The sequence below is a fragment of the Agelaius tricolor genome, unplaced genomic scaffold (assembly GCF_023055355.1).
Source record: "Agelaius tricolor isolate 1412-34295 unplaced genomic scaffold, bAgeTri1.0.p SCAF_6, whole genome shotgun sequence".
Classification (NCBI taxonomy): Eukaryota; Metazoa; Chordata; class Aves; order Passeriformes; family Icteridae; genus Agelaius; species Agelaius tricolor.
This window is the reverse complement of record NW_027269266.1, coordinates 20,360,694-20,378,729: the sequence shown is the minus strand read 5'-3', so window position 1 is coordinate 20,378,729 and position 18,036 is coordinate 20,360,694. Positions and strand designations below refer to the sequence as shown.

The following is an 18,036-nucleotide window of genomic DNA, read 5'->3' as shown; positions in this document are numbered from 1 at the left end:
TCTTGTAAAAAATGGTTCCTGGAGGGCTGCTGTGGACTTCTGGACCCAGAGAACTGACTTGCCCATGCTAGGAAAGCAGGAGAAGGACCCTGAAATTCTTTAGGGAATGAAGCCATCCATGAAACAAAGACAGTGATGATGTACAGAAAGGCTATTAGAAGAAAAGGACAATTAGAAGAAACTGTCCAAGGCAACCTTTTTTCTCTAGAAATGGTAATCTGCTTGGCTGACCAGAGAGTCAAAAGCTGCAGGGTTTTAGTACTTTTGTATGCACACACAAGAAGCTCAGAGGCATATTTAATCAAATCATGTTGTTTTCATTTTATTTGTCTAATAAGACCTTTTTGAGTTCTTTTAGTGAGTTTCAAACCAAAAAGTGATTGTGATGTGTTTGAATCTTACCATGAGCAGTGAAATTCACTCTGAGCAAATTCTGTTCTGCCAAGTGTTCAAGATCTTCTGTAGCAGCTCTAAGTAGATTAGTGCTGAGAGCCTGAGAGAATGACAGCTCCCAGAGGACCTCTCAAGCGAGGCATGCAGGCATCAGCCGCCAAGATTAGCGGTTCTCAGGGCTCTCATAACTCCTGGCTAATTAAGGTGCAGCCACACAGCATCTGAAAGTGTACATGCAAACTAACTGGGACTGCTGCAGTTTAATGACTGATGAGCTCCATAGCAGCTGACACAGGAACTGCTGAAAGCCCCACCAGCATCTCAGCTTAGCCACAGCACCAGAAACCTCATGCTGTGGCTGCCAGTGTCCCAGTGTACCATGAAGCTTGCAGAGCCAGCTCTTTCCCGGCTGTTCAGCTGACTGTCCCAAGTATTTGCAAGGGAAATGTCCTCACCTCTGCAGCTGTGGAGGTCAACAGAATTTGGTCAGAGTTGCAGGTAAGTTAGATCTGAAGGTGCCCCCACCACAAGCCTAACAAAGAGCAGAAAGGTGAGTATGTTTTTTTTTGCTAACTGGGCTCGTATTCCCTGGGAGATGTATAATTGAATCAGACAGAATAGGCAGCTAAATTCGTGCAATCTCACTTACCTGAAGCTGTACTGTAGAAAACATGCCCTCCACTAAGCCCATTTTGTGAGACTGCAATTCCTTCCAGCTGCTTCCTGAGATAACAGTTTTGCCAGGAAATTCAACCTGTCTACAGAATACCATGGCAAAACAGTAGAAAGAACCTGAGCATTTTATTGTTGCTGACTTGAATGAAGAGTCAAACAGTGAAATGATAGTAATCCATGGTGCTGAGTCCTAGAGATAACACTAAGCTATTCACATCTAGCCTATAAATTAATATAAATACCTTACTATCTGGCACTATTAAGCTACTAAAAAATTAGCTCTTTTCTTACTAATATCATCATCAGTTTCTGCATACATACATAGTCTAAAGCAGTGTGATCTTCAAATTCAATAGAAGTCAACTCCTTTTTGTGCTTCATTACCTTTTTTTCTTGCCATTCTGTTTTTCTGAGTGAATTAGGATGAAATGAAAGAAACAAAGGAACAAACTTTGAAGTGTTTTGAAACATGATTTTTTTTTTGGTCTGGCTAATAAATGTTCTGTGTTTTTCTCCAAATGCAGCATTTTTCAACAACTTCTATGATTGATAAAATCAAACCACCTTGGAAAATTTTCAAATTAACAGAATCTTTCTTATGCAAATTGCTCACTAAGTGAGAAAACAAAGGTATCAAAGTAAGGCTTCATGAAGAATCAACCTAAGACTGCCATCTTGCCCTTCTTCCACTCACATACTCCCACTGCCTCCTTTGTGTTGGCAGTAGAGCTTGTGACCAAGAGGCAGACCAGATTAGCCACCTGGGGGGTTGGAAACTAAATAAGCAGAAAAGAAAAAAAGCAAAAGGAACAATAAGACATGATTTCATCTCCTGGTAGCAGACTATATTTACATCTGCTTAAGCCCATCAAAAAAAATCACATGCTGAAGCCTCTTGAATAGTAAGTCACAAAGGGTCTGCAGTAATAGAAGATAGACCCAGGATCTGTTTTAGGAAACAACTTATTTTTTACATAACTGCTAGTATTTATTTAAACTCCAACGTGAATTTGTAATTGATCTTACACGTTTGCTTATAAATATTTTGTGGCTTTGGCAACAAAACTAGAGCAGTATCAATGGTTACCACTCTGACTGGTGGAAGGGCTGTAATATGGGGTGATAAGATCACAGAGAGACTGGAGAGCACCAGGCTTTGGTGCTATAATGTCAGTGATGGCTACACAGCAGGCACAGCATAAAGCTAAGATGTGGTATTGAACACTTGGGTCAATGACTGTGATCCCCAAGGACACATCCTGTCTGGGCAGTACTTGCATGCTGTGTTTTCCAAGTTTGCTTGGATTCCTCTAGGAGTCTTGGATGTCACATAAAGCTTATTCAAATACTTAGGGCTTTCATTACATATTTTTCTCTTTGTTAGAACAGAAACTAGGACAACAGCATCTCTTGGAAGTCCAGTTGTCTGGTCTCTCTCCTCAAAACTCATACACTACAGCTCACCATAATTTCTATTGCCCTTTCTCAGCCTCTACATCTCCTTGCAGCTGCCACACCCAAAAGACAAGGGCCTGAGTACTGCCCAGCCTGAGTAACCAAATTGACTCTTTGGTACGGAGACAAAAAGCAGTTTTGAAAACAGTAAAAACTTCTTACCCTCCAATGAGGCCTCTGTTATGTCCCTCTAGATGAATAATGATGCAGCAATGGAACAAAAATCTTACAGGAAAGCTTATGCTGCTTCTGAGGTGCACTGCTGCTCAGTAGGTACATGAAGGGCTAAGTAACATTACACACCAAATGAACCACACATGTGAACTCAAGTCCTGTGAAATAAAACAAGGGAAAAACTGCCAAGACATTTGTTTCCAATGAGCACAAATAGGTGGGGTAGTTTTACAGGAATTTTGATATTAAAAAAATGAGTCACTCCCACGTTTTGGGAGAAACTGAGTTCTCTGCATTCCAGTATTTACGCCAACATCCAACCAGCCCCTAGGTTTATACCAGATCAAAAAGAGAGGAGGACTGTCTGAAAGTGACAGCAAAGGAGGAAATCAACCCGCTGCAGCAGAGATTATAAAATCATTTTTCCACCCCCTCAAATGAGCTGTGGTACTGAGACAACTGCTTTTTACTGTGCCTACTGCACAAGAACAGTTCTCATACAATCTATTTCCCAAAACAGATAAAACCCAAATCTCCTAGAATGCCAGCTGGGAAGACTAGAAATCCTGAGGAATTACCAGCAAGTATCACTCTATTCTGCAAAAGAATTCAGGTTTTGTGAACTTGAACTATGGTATCAGCATTTTTAACACTCAAAAGGATTTTGTATTTTGCTCCTTAACATTGGGGAAAGGCTCAGTGTAGCAATGTGGGTTTAGATGGTGGTCACTGCTACCTCTAGCTATTCCCCAGTAACTTCCCCAGTATCTCCTGTGGAAAAGCTACCTGGGGAAGGGTTCAGGCAGGGCACTCAAGTCCACACACCCCACTCACCATGGCTAGCTCAGTGAAGAGAGGCAGAAGGGCCTTTGGTATGGCCAGCTCCAGCAAGGTTTATTGCATCCACCACACCAAAGGAAACCGGGGACAAAAGACCAAGCCATGTGGTGTGCACAAGGTGAAGTATGGCGTCAGTGGCCAAGGGTTTGAGGGCACCGGGGTGGCACAAGGGGCTGGGAAAAGGGCATCAGCCTACAGGGAAGATGGAGCTGCCACCAGGGATACCAAACAAGTGAGGAAACAGGGAAAGGAGAAACTATGAGAATATGGGACATATGGGGAAAGGAATGGGGTGGATCATGGTGTTGTGCAAGACTCCATGGGGAAGTCCTTTCTGTCCACTTAGGTGGGGAAAACTCTATGGTATGTCTTTCCAAGGCAATGCCCTGGGGATTTCCCTGAGGGGGAAGGACTCAGAGGATTCCAGAGCTCTGTACTGAGTCACTGTAACCTGCTGAGCTGTAGTAGCCAGGAGCAGCACACTAAAGAAGTGAAGCATCAAGAACCACTACCATCCACTGGAGTGCCACAAGTCCCTGGGATGCCCAAATGACTTTCACAGGTCAGGAGGCAGCATATTCTCCAGCTGACAGCACATCCTGCACAGCAGATGGGAGGGCAGGAGTTTGGCTTATCCTCCCTTTTCAGAAGGGCTGGTTTGGGGCTTTGTGATACTTAAAAAAATTGTTTTGTTTTGCTCAAAGCAGGAGTCCTACAAAATTAGGCAGCTAAAATGCAGTATACACATTTTAAACCAGTTAAGGTTTAAAATACTCGGGTGATCAACAGTGGTCACCTGAAACAGTCTGGTGATCAATATCGAAAGGTAAAGTCGTTCATATTCTAGTAGCTACTGTTTTCAACAAAATTAATCAAAATACACTGCATCTGTATGAGACTCTTTTATTAAAAATACATATCTTCTGTTTCACATAAAAAGAACCAACACTTAACACAATTTAAAGAAGTTGGACAGGAACTACTTGAAAAAAGACAGGTTCCTGTAATCTCAGAGCACCCAACCTTTACTGCACAAGCTACAAATTAAAATCTGTTTTTTTCTGTTAAAGTCTTTCACAGCAGTGCCCAGGAAGGTGCAGCTGGTCAGAGGCAGGGGTGCTAACTGCTCCCCAAAGGCTGTTCCCTGGCAGACATACCTGCAGGACACATGTGCTCTCTTCCAGTCCAGGGAGGCCTGTCACTCCCCAGCCCTGGTGCTGGGCACGATGGCAACCTTAGCAAAAAATAAAAAAAGCTGGAGTGGCACTCAGCTCAAGTGTCACAGGTTGGCCATGTCTTTCTGTAACAAAGGAAATACAGCACAGCACTTCCAGGTAATTTCACTTAGGATTCAGCAGAAACATAATAACAGCATTGATGAAAGAAAACCAGCTATGCTTCGGTGATAGAACATGATGCAACAGTCTTCTTGCTAACTGAAACCTATGCTGGAATCCATTATCTTCTGGAGCCCTACTTTTCATAACTCATTCATCTCTGGCTTTTAGAAAGACACAATTTTCACACCAACAAGTTATCAGCTTAGGCAGCAGCAAATACTAATTAAAAGTTCTGTGCATAAAAATCAAAGTCAGAATACAAAAGAGCTGTCAGAGGCATCTGCTATTAAAGTGCACAGAGAACAACACTGGCTAAACTTATATTCTTGTAGAAAGCAACAGTTTGCCAGGCTGTCATTCTTGTTCTGGAGATGCTGAAAATTCAGCTCCTTTTTAAGTCACCAAGAGATACATTCATCAACTCTTAAAAATGACGAAAATGCTTGGCAAATTCAGGCTCAAAGAGTTTATCAGATGCTGACTGTAACATTTACTGGCCAACTCATAACTGAAGCAAGGCACAAAAAAGAAAAGACACTGAAGTGATGCAGAAGCAAGATGACATTAAATCACATACCAGTGGCCCCTTTGCTTTGACCTTACAACACATTAAGGGAGATGGGCAGCTAAACCAGCAACAGTGTTGGACAAGCAGATGAACAGTAAAGCAAAGTTCAGTTTTGAAGAAAAAAAACTTGGCTTGCATGTCATTACACGTGTTCTAATCCCATGCAAGTAATGATCTGATTAAAAAAGATACTTCATACTCTCACACCCTGTAAACCTAAGAGAGTATCATGTTTGGAGGCATTTCTCCCCTTACATACTTTTTACTGTCTACAGTGTTAATTCCTTAAGACTGCTGTTAAATCAAGCACTGTGTTAAAGGCCTGGCTCTTTACTGACTATGCTCGCAATTATGATAGAGATCAGCTTCCTCCCTCAGTCCACTGAAGTCTGAGATCTGCCAGCTAAAACACAATCTTTCTTTGCATACTGTTATTTCACAAATTTTAACAGACCAAGATTTGCCCAGTACAGTACTTGTTTCTATTCCTAACACCTAGAGGAGGAAACTAAATGGTTTTCAGGACCTTGCATGAATCTTCAGAACTGGAATTAAAGAAACTGACTTTTTTTTTAGAAACCCAAATTTATTCTGGGGTTAATGAAATGCAAATATCCACTAAGCTCCAGAATGCCACCAATCAAAACAGCTTTCCTTACTGGGATGACATCTTAAACATAAGATCTTAATTTACCAAAACCTGAGAGAATCAAATGCTTGCTTTAATTATAGCACTCTTCAACTCACTGTCATGGAATTTTCAAGTAATGTCAAAGCCCATATTAAAGAGCTTGGATCCTTAGGGCTCATCTGCTGCTCTGTATTTTAGAAGGCAAAAAGTGATTTAAAGACATCCCAGGTTGGGAATTTACAATCCCTCTTCATCCTTGTAGAGCTACACAGTGAAGCTCAAAAGTCATTCAAAATAGCATCTTACGGAAAATAGGAATAGGGAACTTTCTGCATTTATGAGGCGGCAGCAGGGGAAATAACTGGATTTTAAAACAGCTGAATTTGAAAGTGTTAAAGAACCAAGCTGAAAAGGTTAAGTCTTAATCAGTAATGAAATAAGCTACAGCATGAAAAGTCCATCAACCATAAAGATCAACTCTGAAAAAAACACAAGCTTATTGGTCCTTGTGTATACACTTTTAAAAAACGTCTGGATTAAAAAAAAAATCTCTCCCCAGGGTTATAATTCCCCTTTCAGAGAAATGTTGTTATAGCTTGTATACAGTGTTTCAAAAGGATCTTTGATAGTCTTCATAATGCTCTGTGGTTTTCCTAACCCTTTTTGTAGGGAGTGACATTTCTCTCCAGAACTGAACACTTGGTATCATACTTCAAAATCCACTTTTAAGAAGGCCTTCAAATAAAAAGACATCCAAGGTTCTAATCACAATTTTTAAATACTAGTGTTTTTACTTTTAATCACAAAATAGATCTTGTGAATTTGCTAACTTAGTAAAAAACAGACTAGAAATAAAATTCACAAAAGATTTCTAGCCCGCAGTAATTCACAAAATGCTATTAGAGCACAGAACAACCTTCGTAGTTAAATCAGTTGTATTCCTTCTGACAGTTACTTTGAAAATAAAGGGTATTTTGGCACTAATTCTGTTACAGAAGTTCCAAAGCAGGTATCTGTTTGTGTGTACAGCAAAAAACAAAGAACAGTGCACAGAACTGAAGTAGTCTGCCAAACACCCTTTTCAGACATCACATATTACAATATGTGGATCTGGATGAACAAGAAACTCAGTGAAACCCCTACACCCAGTTCCACTGCCTGCATCTGGACAATACACGGGTGCAAGGGTCATACAATGAGATCAGAATTTAGGAATAGCTTATTAAATCTCAAAGACGTTCAAACCTCCTTTGACATCAGCAAGCAAAAGGATGGATACATACAATTGTTAGTGTACTGATCCAGCATTAGCAGCAATTGTGACTGTAGTGAGCTCAGAGTCAAAAAAATAAGAAGAAAAAAAAGGAAAGGTGGTCAAGAAGTAACAAACAGACCAGAACAGCAACAGACTTGCTGAACTCAGGCCTCCATGGCTTTGTGCCTTGGGAAACTTGACCTTACAAAGAATTATGCTCAGTGCAGGGCAGCACAGAGAATCAAGCCTACAATTTTCATGGCTTGAATGAGCACAAGAACTTGGCTTCCAAGGCTTTGTCTCCTTAAGATGAATGTGTCACAACAGGAATGTCGATTTCTACGGCAGAGAGGCGAGAACGTGCGGAGTAGGGCTGAGAGGCATAGCTGTGCATGCTGGGGGCGTGGGAATACAGGGGCTGCCAGAAAGGAGAAGGGAGGCTTTTGCATGCACAGTACCACAGGAACAGCATGATGGAAGTGAAAAACAGACCGCCAGCACTGGCAATGGCAATAAATACAGAGATGTCAAAGCTGAAGACGGGCTCGTATTTCCTGTTCAGATAATTGTTATAAAAGATGACCCAGATGGACGGAGTGAGACAAATGGCACAGGCAAGCAGGAACAAGAGGCCGGCCACGAGATGGCAGCCTGCGCTGTTTACCAGGCACTTGGCCAGCTTGACGTTTGGCACGGTCGATACAAAGGCTGTGTTACACATGCCAATCATGCACAGGAACAGAGCTGAGACAGCAGTGAACATACTCAGAGGAAGGGCAAACTGAAGAACACGCAAATCCAGCTGATCCACAGCCGTGTACCACTGTGGGTCATAGATCACACAGTCTCTGCTCCCATCAAAGCGCGCACACTTAATCCAGAGTCCAGTGTAAACCGTCACATTCCTCTCATTCTTGTTGTACGTGTACAGTCTCATCTGCCTCCAGTTGGGAAGCAGAACTGCTGCAAGGAGCCCAGCTACTGAGGCTGTTCCACTGAGGAAGGCCAGCACGGTCGCCGCATGAACATCCCGGCAGCCCATATTTGCCCACAGAGGTTGCTTCCTGCGATTAGAAAGAAAAATATAAACGAAAACCATGGACACAGGACTAACTACAGTTGGTTGTTGATTTTAATAAACTTAGATGACAGCTAGTAGGCACTAACTTTGTGGCACCTTCTTTGTCTGACACGCTTAAGACAGTGGTAACATTGTCTTAAAAACCACTAAATTCATGCTTTAATGAAATGTCATCTTATTTCACAGACTTATGACTTCTCAACTGACAGACTGCTGAAGTCGCTGTGTTCAAGGTAAAAAAACAAGCACATTTGAATGTGTGAGTCTACATACACAGCCATGATTTAAGTTCACCTGTCCTCAGCTGGCAGCTCCTTGTCTTTAGCCCAGATACAATATCAGAGTGCATGCTCAGTCCTACCATGCTGCTGCATGAGTAAAAGGGAATTGTTAATCCTGCATGAGTAAAAGGGAGTTGCTTAAAATCTTCATCATTAGACTGGCAGGGAATGCATATGTAGGCAGTTATACACATTTTATATAGGCCAAACTGTTGACAAGAGCTGTGAGATGGTGGTGGAGGATCTGTTGAGTAACTTACTATGAATTTTTCAACAGCAACTAACAGTTCTGCCACACTACTCCTGCCTTTCAGAATCAACTGTCCAAGCACACAATTACAGAAAGCAGATGACTTTTCAGCTTTCACATTTTTCACTCCAGAGCAAGTGTTAATACTGCTTCCTTTTCAATATTACCACTGTCTGCATACCTACTATAGCCTCTTGTCTATAGAGATGCTGAGAAACAGTCTCAATGATGGGCCTTTACAAAACAAACAAAAACTTAAAAAAAAAAAAAAAAAAAAGACTCAATTCAAGTTATCAGTTATCCCTTCTCTGCATGACCAAGATATTTCAAAGAAGCCTAATACATAATGGGCACCGAGCATTTACCCCAGAGTGTACTTGAAGCTGGACACTAAGAATTATAGTACCTAAAAATGAACAGATGCTTTGCAAATTCTTACTGAGCACCATTCAGTTATAAACTCCTCCTGAAATTTCTTCCAAATTATTATACAGCACTGTACATACCTATCAAATGTCCAAAGTCATAAACCAATCCCTTAAGTACCAGAAGTTCTGCTTAATGCATATACAGGTAACTGAATATCTGTATCACAGGAAGGTTACAGACATGGCTGCAAACAAAAAGGCAACCAGATCCGATCCCTCACTCTCCTTTTATACCTGCAAACATCCAATTACCAGGGAGCTCCAGTTTTCAGGTAAGGAATTCCCATGTATACTGGAAACACACTAAAAGCATTATCAAGCCATACAGCTAGCCAGCATTCTATTGATTTATAGACAAATAAATGAAGTTCAATTTGTTTCCTAAGAAACCATTAGGCAATTATTTTATGCCATCTAACCCTGAAGAATTGCACTGTAATGTGGACACTTTCATTTAAGTGCTGATCACAGCCTAGATTCCAAAGAAGCACTCTGGAAAGAAATAATGACAACCACATTTATGCTAACAACTACCTTATTTGTCAAAAAGACAGCATTACATTGTTGCTAAGGATAGCTGAGCGTGGGCAAGCTTCTCTTCCCATGGCAGTAAACTTTTCAGATGGCAGGTCATTAACAGGATAGCCCCTGGGTGGGGGGACCAGAGAAGTATTTCCATTATGATTATTTTAATATGATGCCTAACTCTAGCTTCAGTAAGGTCAAAACAATCAACTTGCAAGAAAATGGAACCATAACAAATGATCTTCAGGGGTAAATCTAACCTTACATCAGATTTTGCTTTCTTCAAGCTTGATGCTTTTGCTCTTCCATAAAGAGCTTGCCTTTCCCTGGATAAAACTTCCATGCAGACGGGGCATACTCCAAGACAGAGCTATATGTGAACCACCTGGAATAAACACATGACTGACCATTTTCAGAAACCTGCTGTTTCTGAAAATCCATTTGCAGTAGTAGATTACAGCAAATAGGCATGTTACCCACCATCCCTTCCATCAGGGGAGACCTATCCCATCTTGCAAATATTGCTGGCTTGATGATTGTAATTATAGCTTTAGAGCCCTGATGAAGACAGCAACAAAACAAGTGTTGTCTTAATTAGATGGCTTCAGTGCACTTACCAGCAGTGTCCTCAAACCAACAGAAACTTTAGCAACTTCTCTAAGCAGGAAAAAGGTGTTACTGCATCTAAGAAACAGAACAAAGAAAGAGTCAACATCACATTTGTTTCATGCAATTTCAGCAACAGCATTTACATTGCAATTCAGGAATTAGGAATATCAGTTATGTTTGCATTAGGCCAACTCCATCACCTTCTACAATTTGCTCTTATTTAAAAAACACAACTCAAACTACTATTTTTTCTTTCTTCAATTTTTTTCTCCAGAGCTTGTTCTCTATCTATTCATCTCAAAAGCCAAAGGTGCAAAAAACCTGCTTCTCTCATGGGTGTTCCAAGACACAGAGTTTGCATCCTGAATTTTATGTTTTTAGCAAAAAATCTGTAAGAAGTCATACAGAATGATTACTGCAGATGTTAAGGTTCCAGGCTGCACTTAAACAGCAGTGAGGAAAGGGTGCAATGATTATTTAATGTCAGAAAACAAAGGACAAACTCTAAACTGTTTATATATCTCGTGGGTCTCTATTCCTTCCTGCCTTCTACACAAAGGTTTCAAGGAAATTGGAGAAAACCAGGAAACACTGGTAATGCCTTTTCAATGGCTGTCCAGCTTTTCCAGAGGAACAGATCCTCTTGTGGATTTTCTACCCCCACATCTAAGTCCCAAGATCAAATCTGCAGGTCAATATAGGTACATCATTTTACTACTGGACAGCATCAGACCTCCAAGTATGTCAGTATGCAACTGTTAAAAGTTACAACCTACAGCCGAATTTGTTGGGCTAACATGTACAAAGAAAGAGTTTATTCTAAACTACCCATATCAAAACCTGAAATATTATAAAATTCATAAAATATATGAATAGGCTCCGTCACCTACAAAAACATCAAAGAAATCCTTCTATCAAACTATCTAGGCAAGAAAGAGACTTTACAACACAGTCATGAACCCTGATTTTTTCACTGAATGAGAAAGAGGGTTTCAGATTTGGAAACTCATTAATAAGAATGCTATTGCACATAAGACACAACTGCAGACACACAGCCTGGAGCAACAGCTTTTGTTCACTAACATTACTGATGAATTTTCAAGCTTTCTGTGCACTTTGCAGCTGAAGCCAAGATAAACACACAGACCTCCCTCTGCAGGTTCACACCCATGAACAACCACAACAACATAATTAAGTAGAAAATTAGTGCAGGCAAACAAAGCTGTCAGAGGGAGCTGTGCCCAGCCCTGGAGTCCCTCCCATTAAATGATGAAACCTGTGCTGTAATAAACAGATTCAGAGCAGCTATGGAATATTCCCCAATACCCAACTCATTTTTGCAGAAATTGAGTTTCTTTTGGTTTTTTCTTCCTCCCTTTAGTCCATCTGATTTTACTGTCTAATCCTGGTGGTGTTTAACAACTAGGGACCTCCATCACTTGTCAGCTAGTTGTCCAAGGGAAGAAAACACACTTTGGCCAGATAAAACCCTGCCTTGCCTTAGATTCTTGGCTTCAGCTTCTTCCATCCCAAGGATTTTAAAGCTGTACTGTGGAAGGCTCTTCTATGTGATCCACAGAAGCTACCAGTCCTAATAGCACCCTTTAGTAGGGACAGATTTTACCCCCTATTCTAAAGATCCATGTTGCTGTAACGAGAGATGTTGGATGAAGCAGGTTAAAAACTGGTAAGTCATTAAAGGCCCACATGATAAAATAATGAAAAAAAGACAACAAAAGGGACATTTACTATAGACATAATTCAGAAATGAATATTCGGCTAACTGGCCACCAGAAACTGGAGGCCTAAAGCTCGCCAGTTTCAAGGGACTGGCTCAGAACCACTGCCACCAGTCCTTTTTTTTTTTTTTTTTGATTCTGGGAATCAATCATGCAGTTCTACGTTCTACAAAACTCCTATTAAAATTAAATATACATGTATCGGGTTAGAATTAACGATCCTAGGTAACAAATTAGGACTTCCAAGAAAAACTTGGAGCAGTGGTAATTATTTTACCGACTGAATCGTCAAGAGTAGCTGACGCACGGAGGGAACACACAGCGTCCCCCCGGGGAGCACCGCCGATCCCCACCCGCGACAGTGATCCCGGACTCGCGGGGGAGCCGGGAAGCGCCGCAGGGCCCAGGCTGGCCGTGCCGGGGCCGAGCCTACTCGCTGCGCCCGCTCACCGAGCCCGCTCACCTTTCCGCCGCGCTCATGAGGCGCCATGGCCGCCGCCCCGGCCGCGGAGCCGCCGCGCTGAGGGGAGGCCGCGGCCGCGCGGGGCCTTGTGGGGCGGGGCGGCGGCGCCGGCGCAGTGCGGGGCCGGCCCGGCCCGGCGCACCCCAGCTCCTGGCCGCCCTGCCGGGCCCGCCCGCTCGGCGCTCTCCGCCAGCCCGGGCTGCAAACGCCGGTGCTCTACCACACGTCCCTACGGTAAGGCAGCTGAGCGCAGGCCCGAGGAACCTGACTGCGGCAGGCAGCTGCGGCCCACGGCGGACAGCTCCAGTAAACCACGCTGCCTCTCAGTACAAACACACCCCCTCTACCCCCTTAACCTCACTCATTAAGACCGGCGTTCACAAAGTCTGGAAAAAACAAAATGCTGTTTTCAGCTATGAAATAGCCTGCAGAAAAGGAGGCTCAGGGGTGATGAGATCACTGTACAAGCCCCTGAAAGGAGGTTGTAGCCAGGTGGGGGTCGGTCTTCTCTCCCAGGCAACCAGTGACAGGATGAGAAGCGATGGCCTCAATCTGTACCAAGGCGGATTCAGACTGGACATCACGAGGAATTTCTTCACAGAAAGGGTAATGGGCTACCCAGGAAGGTGGAGGGAAGAGGTGTTTAAGGAAACACTGAATGCCATGGTCTAGTTGACAAGGTAGTGTTTGATCACTGGGTGGACTCAATCTCAGAGGTCTTTCCCAACCTAATTCATTCTGCAACTCTGTAAAACAGACAGCCTATTCTTAGCATCACTGAAAGCATATTAGCCCCGAACAAACACAGTAAAATGAGAGGAAAATCACAGTAAGAACCAATACCAATGATAAAATAAATGCATTATTGTGGAGGGATAGAATGTAAGAAAATAGTGCAGAAGGTAGTCACACCTGAGGAGTTGCAGCTGCACTAATCACCAAAGATTAGGAGCAACCCTGCCCTTAATAGGCCAAAGCTGTGTCCAATAAGACAAGCACTACAAAAGAGTGGGTTAGGTGGGTGAGGAGAGAGTTAGTGTTTGTTGGCTGTGCTGCGAAGAGAGTTGGAGTTTGTTGTCTGTACTGAGAAGGAGTCAATGCTGTGGGGAGCTGCGCGTGAGAAATTGCTGACAAGGTGTGGGACTTTTGCAATAAGATAACAATGCATTATGAGAAACCATACCTTTCCTCCCAGTGACTGATTTAACAAAATCTAAAGAAGCAGGGTATGATACATATATTACAATACAAAACCAAACCAAACTAGAAGGCTTTGATGTATTCAATCTTATTTTGCTTTGCAAGCAATTTAATAGCTTTGAAGTAGAAAACACCCTGACAATAGAGGACTTTGAATTTTTTTAAAAATTAAAATGTGATTGTGACTTCTTGTAATATATAATCTAGAACACTAAATATTTCCAAAAATGTACAACTCTGTTGAGAAGAAACCACTTTCTTCACTGAAATGTAACATAAACCCAATAACTCCGTAAAAGGAGGGGATCACAAATTAAGCATGGGAATTTGAAATCAGGATTTATACAACTAAGATGATTACAGTAGGCACCAGCAGGTGCAAAAAAACCCTCCAACATTACAAATCAGTCTTGCTTTTTGTGCTCCTACAAGTCACTTCCTAGTAGCCATTTATATGTGTTTTTCTTTAAATCCTTAAAACCAACATAGCCTGTCACAATAGCAGAACTTATGTTCACCTTAGAAGGCCCAGACTCTGGAAAATTCCTCCACCAGAAACTTCCTTTGGTTCTTCTGATGCCCACAGGATATGAAGAGTTGTTGAACTTGCTCCTTCGTGCAAGTTCTATTCCCTCCATTCCTCTCACTTGGCAAAAATATTCCAGGGATCATCAGTTGTTAAGCAGTGCTTTGAGTTACACGTACTTTGGTCTTTACATTGTTGAGCTTTGTAGCAAACATAAATAAAAAAAACCCTTGTCTCTTTCCCCACTGTGCCCTACCTACATGCCTAAACAAATAGAGGGAAGCAGGCAGTGAGGGAAGAGGGAACAATTAAATGGAAGGTCTGCACAACAAAGGCTTCATGTGCATAGTTAAAATATTAAAATGTGCTGGACCCATTCAGGAATGTCAGCTTCTATTCATTTGTTCTTCTTTGGAAGTTCGTAAAAGCAGGAGTTTCTTTTTCCGATATTCCTCATTCACCTGCTCTGCTTGCTCATCTATGGATTTTCTTAGACATGTTTTGAGTTCCTCAATTCCTTCTCCGGTATACGTAGATATAGGAATCACCTCTCTGAATTCAAGAGTATTTTCTGGAATCATTTCTTCCTCTAGTAAGTGAAAGAAGTCTGAAAAATTGTATTGCAAGAGTTAGTACAATCCCCAAATACTGTATCACTACAAAGCCCATAAAATCCCATTAAATGTAGAAAATAAACTTTAATAAATTACAGTTATAAACATAGCTGCAATTAATATACATACTATCTGCATAATTAGTCTTCTCAAATCTCAGAAGACAAGCACTAATATAGCAGTTATACTATTCTTAATGCTGCCATGAGAAGATTCTATACACTTCCAATGAGCACAAAGATATCCCAAGTTGCAGATTATGGGAGAATATGGTCTTAAGCTTTTCTGGTTTCTACACACTCCAGGAAAGAAAAAGCAATTCACCCCAATGTAATTGCAAGACTAAAATAAACCTACACAGACCTTTCCAGAATTTTCATGTGTTTAGGCCAAAATCGCATGACAAATAGTACAGATGTCAGTGCCTGTGAGGGGACCTTCAATGCAGGTTACTCTTATTCCAGACACCTAGACCAGAAACTTACTCTCCCATATCATGGTTGGGAAAGATCATCTGGGATATCTCTATTTTACTACAATCTTTTCCAAACAGTGAAGCCATTACAAATGCATATAAACAGAGCTCTTAATGCAGGAACTGATTTTAAACATATGTTCAAATAATAAATTTAATAGCTGACTTCAGTTTCAAACAACTCTCTGCCCAATGCAGAGTTATCCATATGAGATCTTACTACTACTTTTGATGAAAGTTATTACTGGAATTTCCTTTACCCTGAGGATTCTCTAGTTGTGTCATAAGTTCATCCAAGTTATCCTTTGCACAAGGCAAATCCATTTTATTGATGGCAAGAAGTGCAGGCTTTGTTACAAGTTCCTCTTTGTACAGCTCCAGTTCCTTAAAAGAAAAGTAAATTTCCCTTAGTAAGTATCTGTAGTTTAACAAGTGCTACTTCAATTTTACATTTCCTCTTGCATTTAATTGCCTAAATAGCCCTTCTTGCCCAAGCAGCTGTGAATTTGACTCAGGTGCTCAAGGCTGATCTATTACAGCACAGAAGAAAATAATGTTCAGTGATTCATTTTTTTGCTCAAAGACAGATTTCAGGTAAACAGGCTAGCTCATTCTGAAATGCCAGTTACAGAAAGAATGACAGTTTTGGTTTTTGTTTATACTGACATCTACGAACACAAAATCAATTTGAGAAAAACTTCAGACCTACAAAACATATAAGAAAATCCTTTGTAGAGTGTTATAATTCTTAAACATTTTAATATTAGAAAATCCCAACCTGAATAAACGAAAAATAAACAATACAGCAATACCTGAAATGTATAAGATTAATCAATTTTTAAAAATTAGATAATATTTATTATTTGAATCAGAAGCATAGTTAAGAGATGGAAACAGTGAATGTCTGCAAAGCTGGGGCCTGATGTTGGTCTATGCAGTAAGGGCATCAAGGCAGGCTTTAACTGTAACCACACATTTCTACTTCTTAAAATGCTACTGGATTGGGGAACTGAATATTATGTCTCTTTTTACCTTTACTTGACTGTAAGAAATATCCCACATGCTGCACAGGTTAATCAATTCTATTAACAATTGTGTGGTACTCAACATAAACTAGAGCGGTTTAACCTGGACAAGTAAAAATTTTGGAGAATCTCTTTGGTCACTGTCCTTATATTATAAATCCAGAAGACACCCCAACATTTGAATGTTTCTCAATCAAAACTGAGCCATTCTCTTGACTCAACATAACTACAGCTGTCACATAGGAAGATGAGAACTTACCTTTGTTAGAAGCAATATCATTTCAAAGGCTGTTCTGAACTGAGTCTTCATAGACAGCTGAAACCCAGAAATATCAACCTGAAAAAGGTACACAAAAACAAGTTTTGTGGTGTAAAATTTTGTTACACTATCAAGGTACTCTCCATCAACTACTTTGCCCTGGAATGTCCATGGCAATGTGTTCACTCCTGGGCAAATAACAGAAAGCAACTAAACAGCAATGGAACATCAGACACTGTAGGCACAAACTCATTAATTCTCATTCAGTGTTTCTCAAAGGTCTGGTTTTTAAACTTCTTATGGGACTCTTATAGAAAAAAAAATCATGCTTTTGTTATGCTTGGAACACTTCACTGTTCTAAATTAATTGGAAATTTTAAATGATAAATTCCATTTAAGAACTTAATTTATCATTAGTCATTTGAATGGTCCATTCTGTAAACACAATTACAGCTATAGTTATCACAATCACACAAATTACAAATGACTTTCTAAATTCCAACTACATTGCAATTAAGATATATTTTATTTATTGCACTTTGATTTCAATAAAATGTAAATTTTATTTAACTTACAACTAAGAGAAGTTGTTTGGTTCTCTCTACATGTTTGAGAAATTTATGGCCCATTCCTTTGTTTGCATGTGCACCTTCAATCAGTCCTGGGAGATCAGCTACTGAAATCTAGGAAAACAAAAGTTTCAAACAAAATACTTCCAGTGAGCAAACCCAAGGGCTTTCAACTATCAACAGTGATTATCACTATACATGAACAAAAGAACCCAGACAAAATAATATGCATTGGCTGTTTCAATACATTTACAATCTAACATTAGAAGCAGATTAAACAAAATGCTGCTATTACACAGACCCGCTGCTCCTCATGTTCCCCTGTCTATTTTTTATAGCCATCTGCAAAGAACAAAATAGAGAGTAATAATACCTCAGCAGAGATCTTACAAAATCTAGCTATTACCTGAGAATAAAACAGACTCTGAAAGGTGAGCAGCTTAGGCTATCACATTTGTAGAGAATTGAAACTGTCACTGAGACAGCAAATAAAGTCTGTTCCTTGTGGCTACAGAGTATCATTACTCCAAATACAAACCCACTTAACACTACTCCCCTGAGCACGAGAAACTACAAGAATTTGATTTCTGCTCTTCAGCTCAAATGAGACTTTGATTACTCAATCAGCTTCCAGACAGAGCCTAGCAAAGACTGCCACAAT

At 40.8% G+C, this 18,036-nt stretch overlaps 2 protein-coding genes across 2 annotated transcripts in view; both read right to left on the bottom strand.

Annotated features, from left to right (window-relative positions):
• Window positions 1-4,426: 4,426 nt before the first annotated feature.
• On the bottom strand, window positions 4,427-12,863 carry CLDN12 (claudin 12). The gene is made up of 3 exons (XM_071428963.1): window positions 12,708-12,863; window positions 10,514-10,580; window positions 4,427-8,395 (listed from the first exon to the last, which is right to left on the bottom strand). The coding sequence occupies exon 3, from the start codon at window positions 8,371-8,373 to the stop codon at window positions 7,636-7,638; it is 738 nt and encodes a 245-aa protein (XP_071285064.1). The 5' UTR covers window positions 8,374-8,395; window positions 10,514-10,580; window positions 12,708-12,863; the 3' UTR covers window positions 4,427-7,635.
• Window positions 12,864-13,979: 1,116 nt separating this feature from the next.
• CFAP69 (cilia and flagella associated protein 69) overlaps window positions 13,980-18,036 on the bottom strand; it is a 58,838-nt gene continuing 54,781 nt past the window's right edge. Inside the window, 4 exon segments of the mRNA XM_071428966.1 lie at window positions 13,980-15,040; window positions 15,783-15,906; window positions 16,807-16,884; window positions 17,382-17,489. Coding sequence (XP_071285067.1) covers window positions 14,811-15,040; window positions 15,783-15,906; window positions 16,807-16,884; window positions 17,382-17,489 — 540 coding nt within the window. The 3' untranslated portion in view covers window positions 13,980-14,810.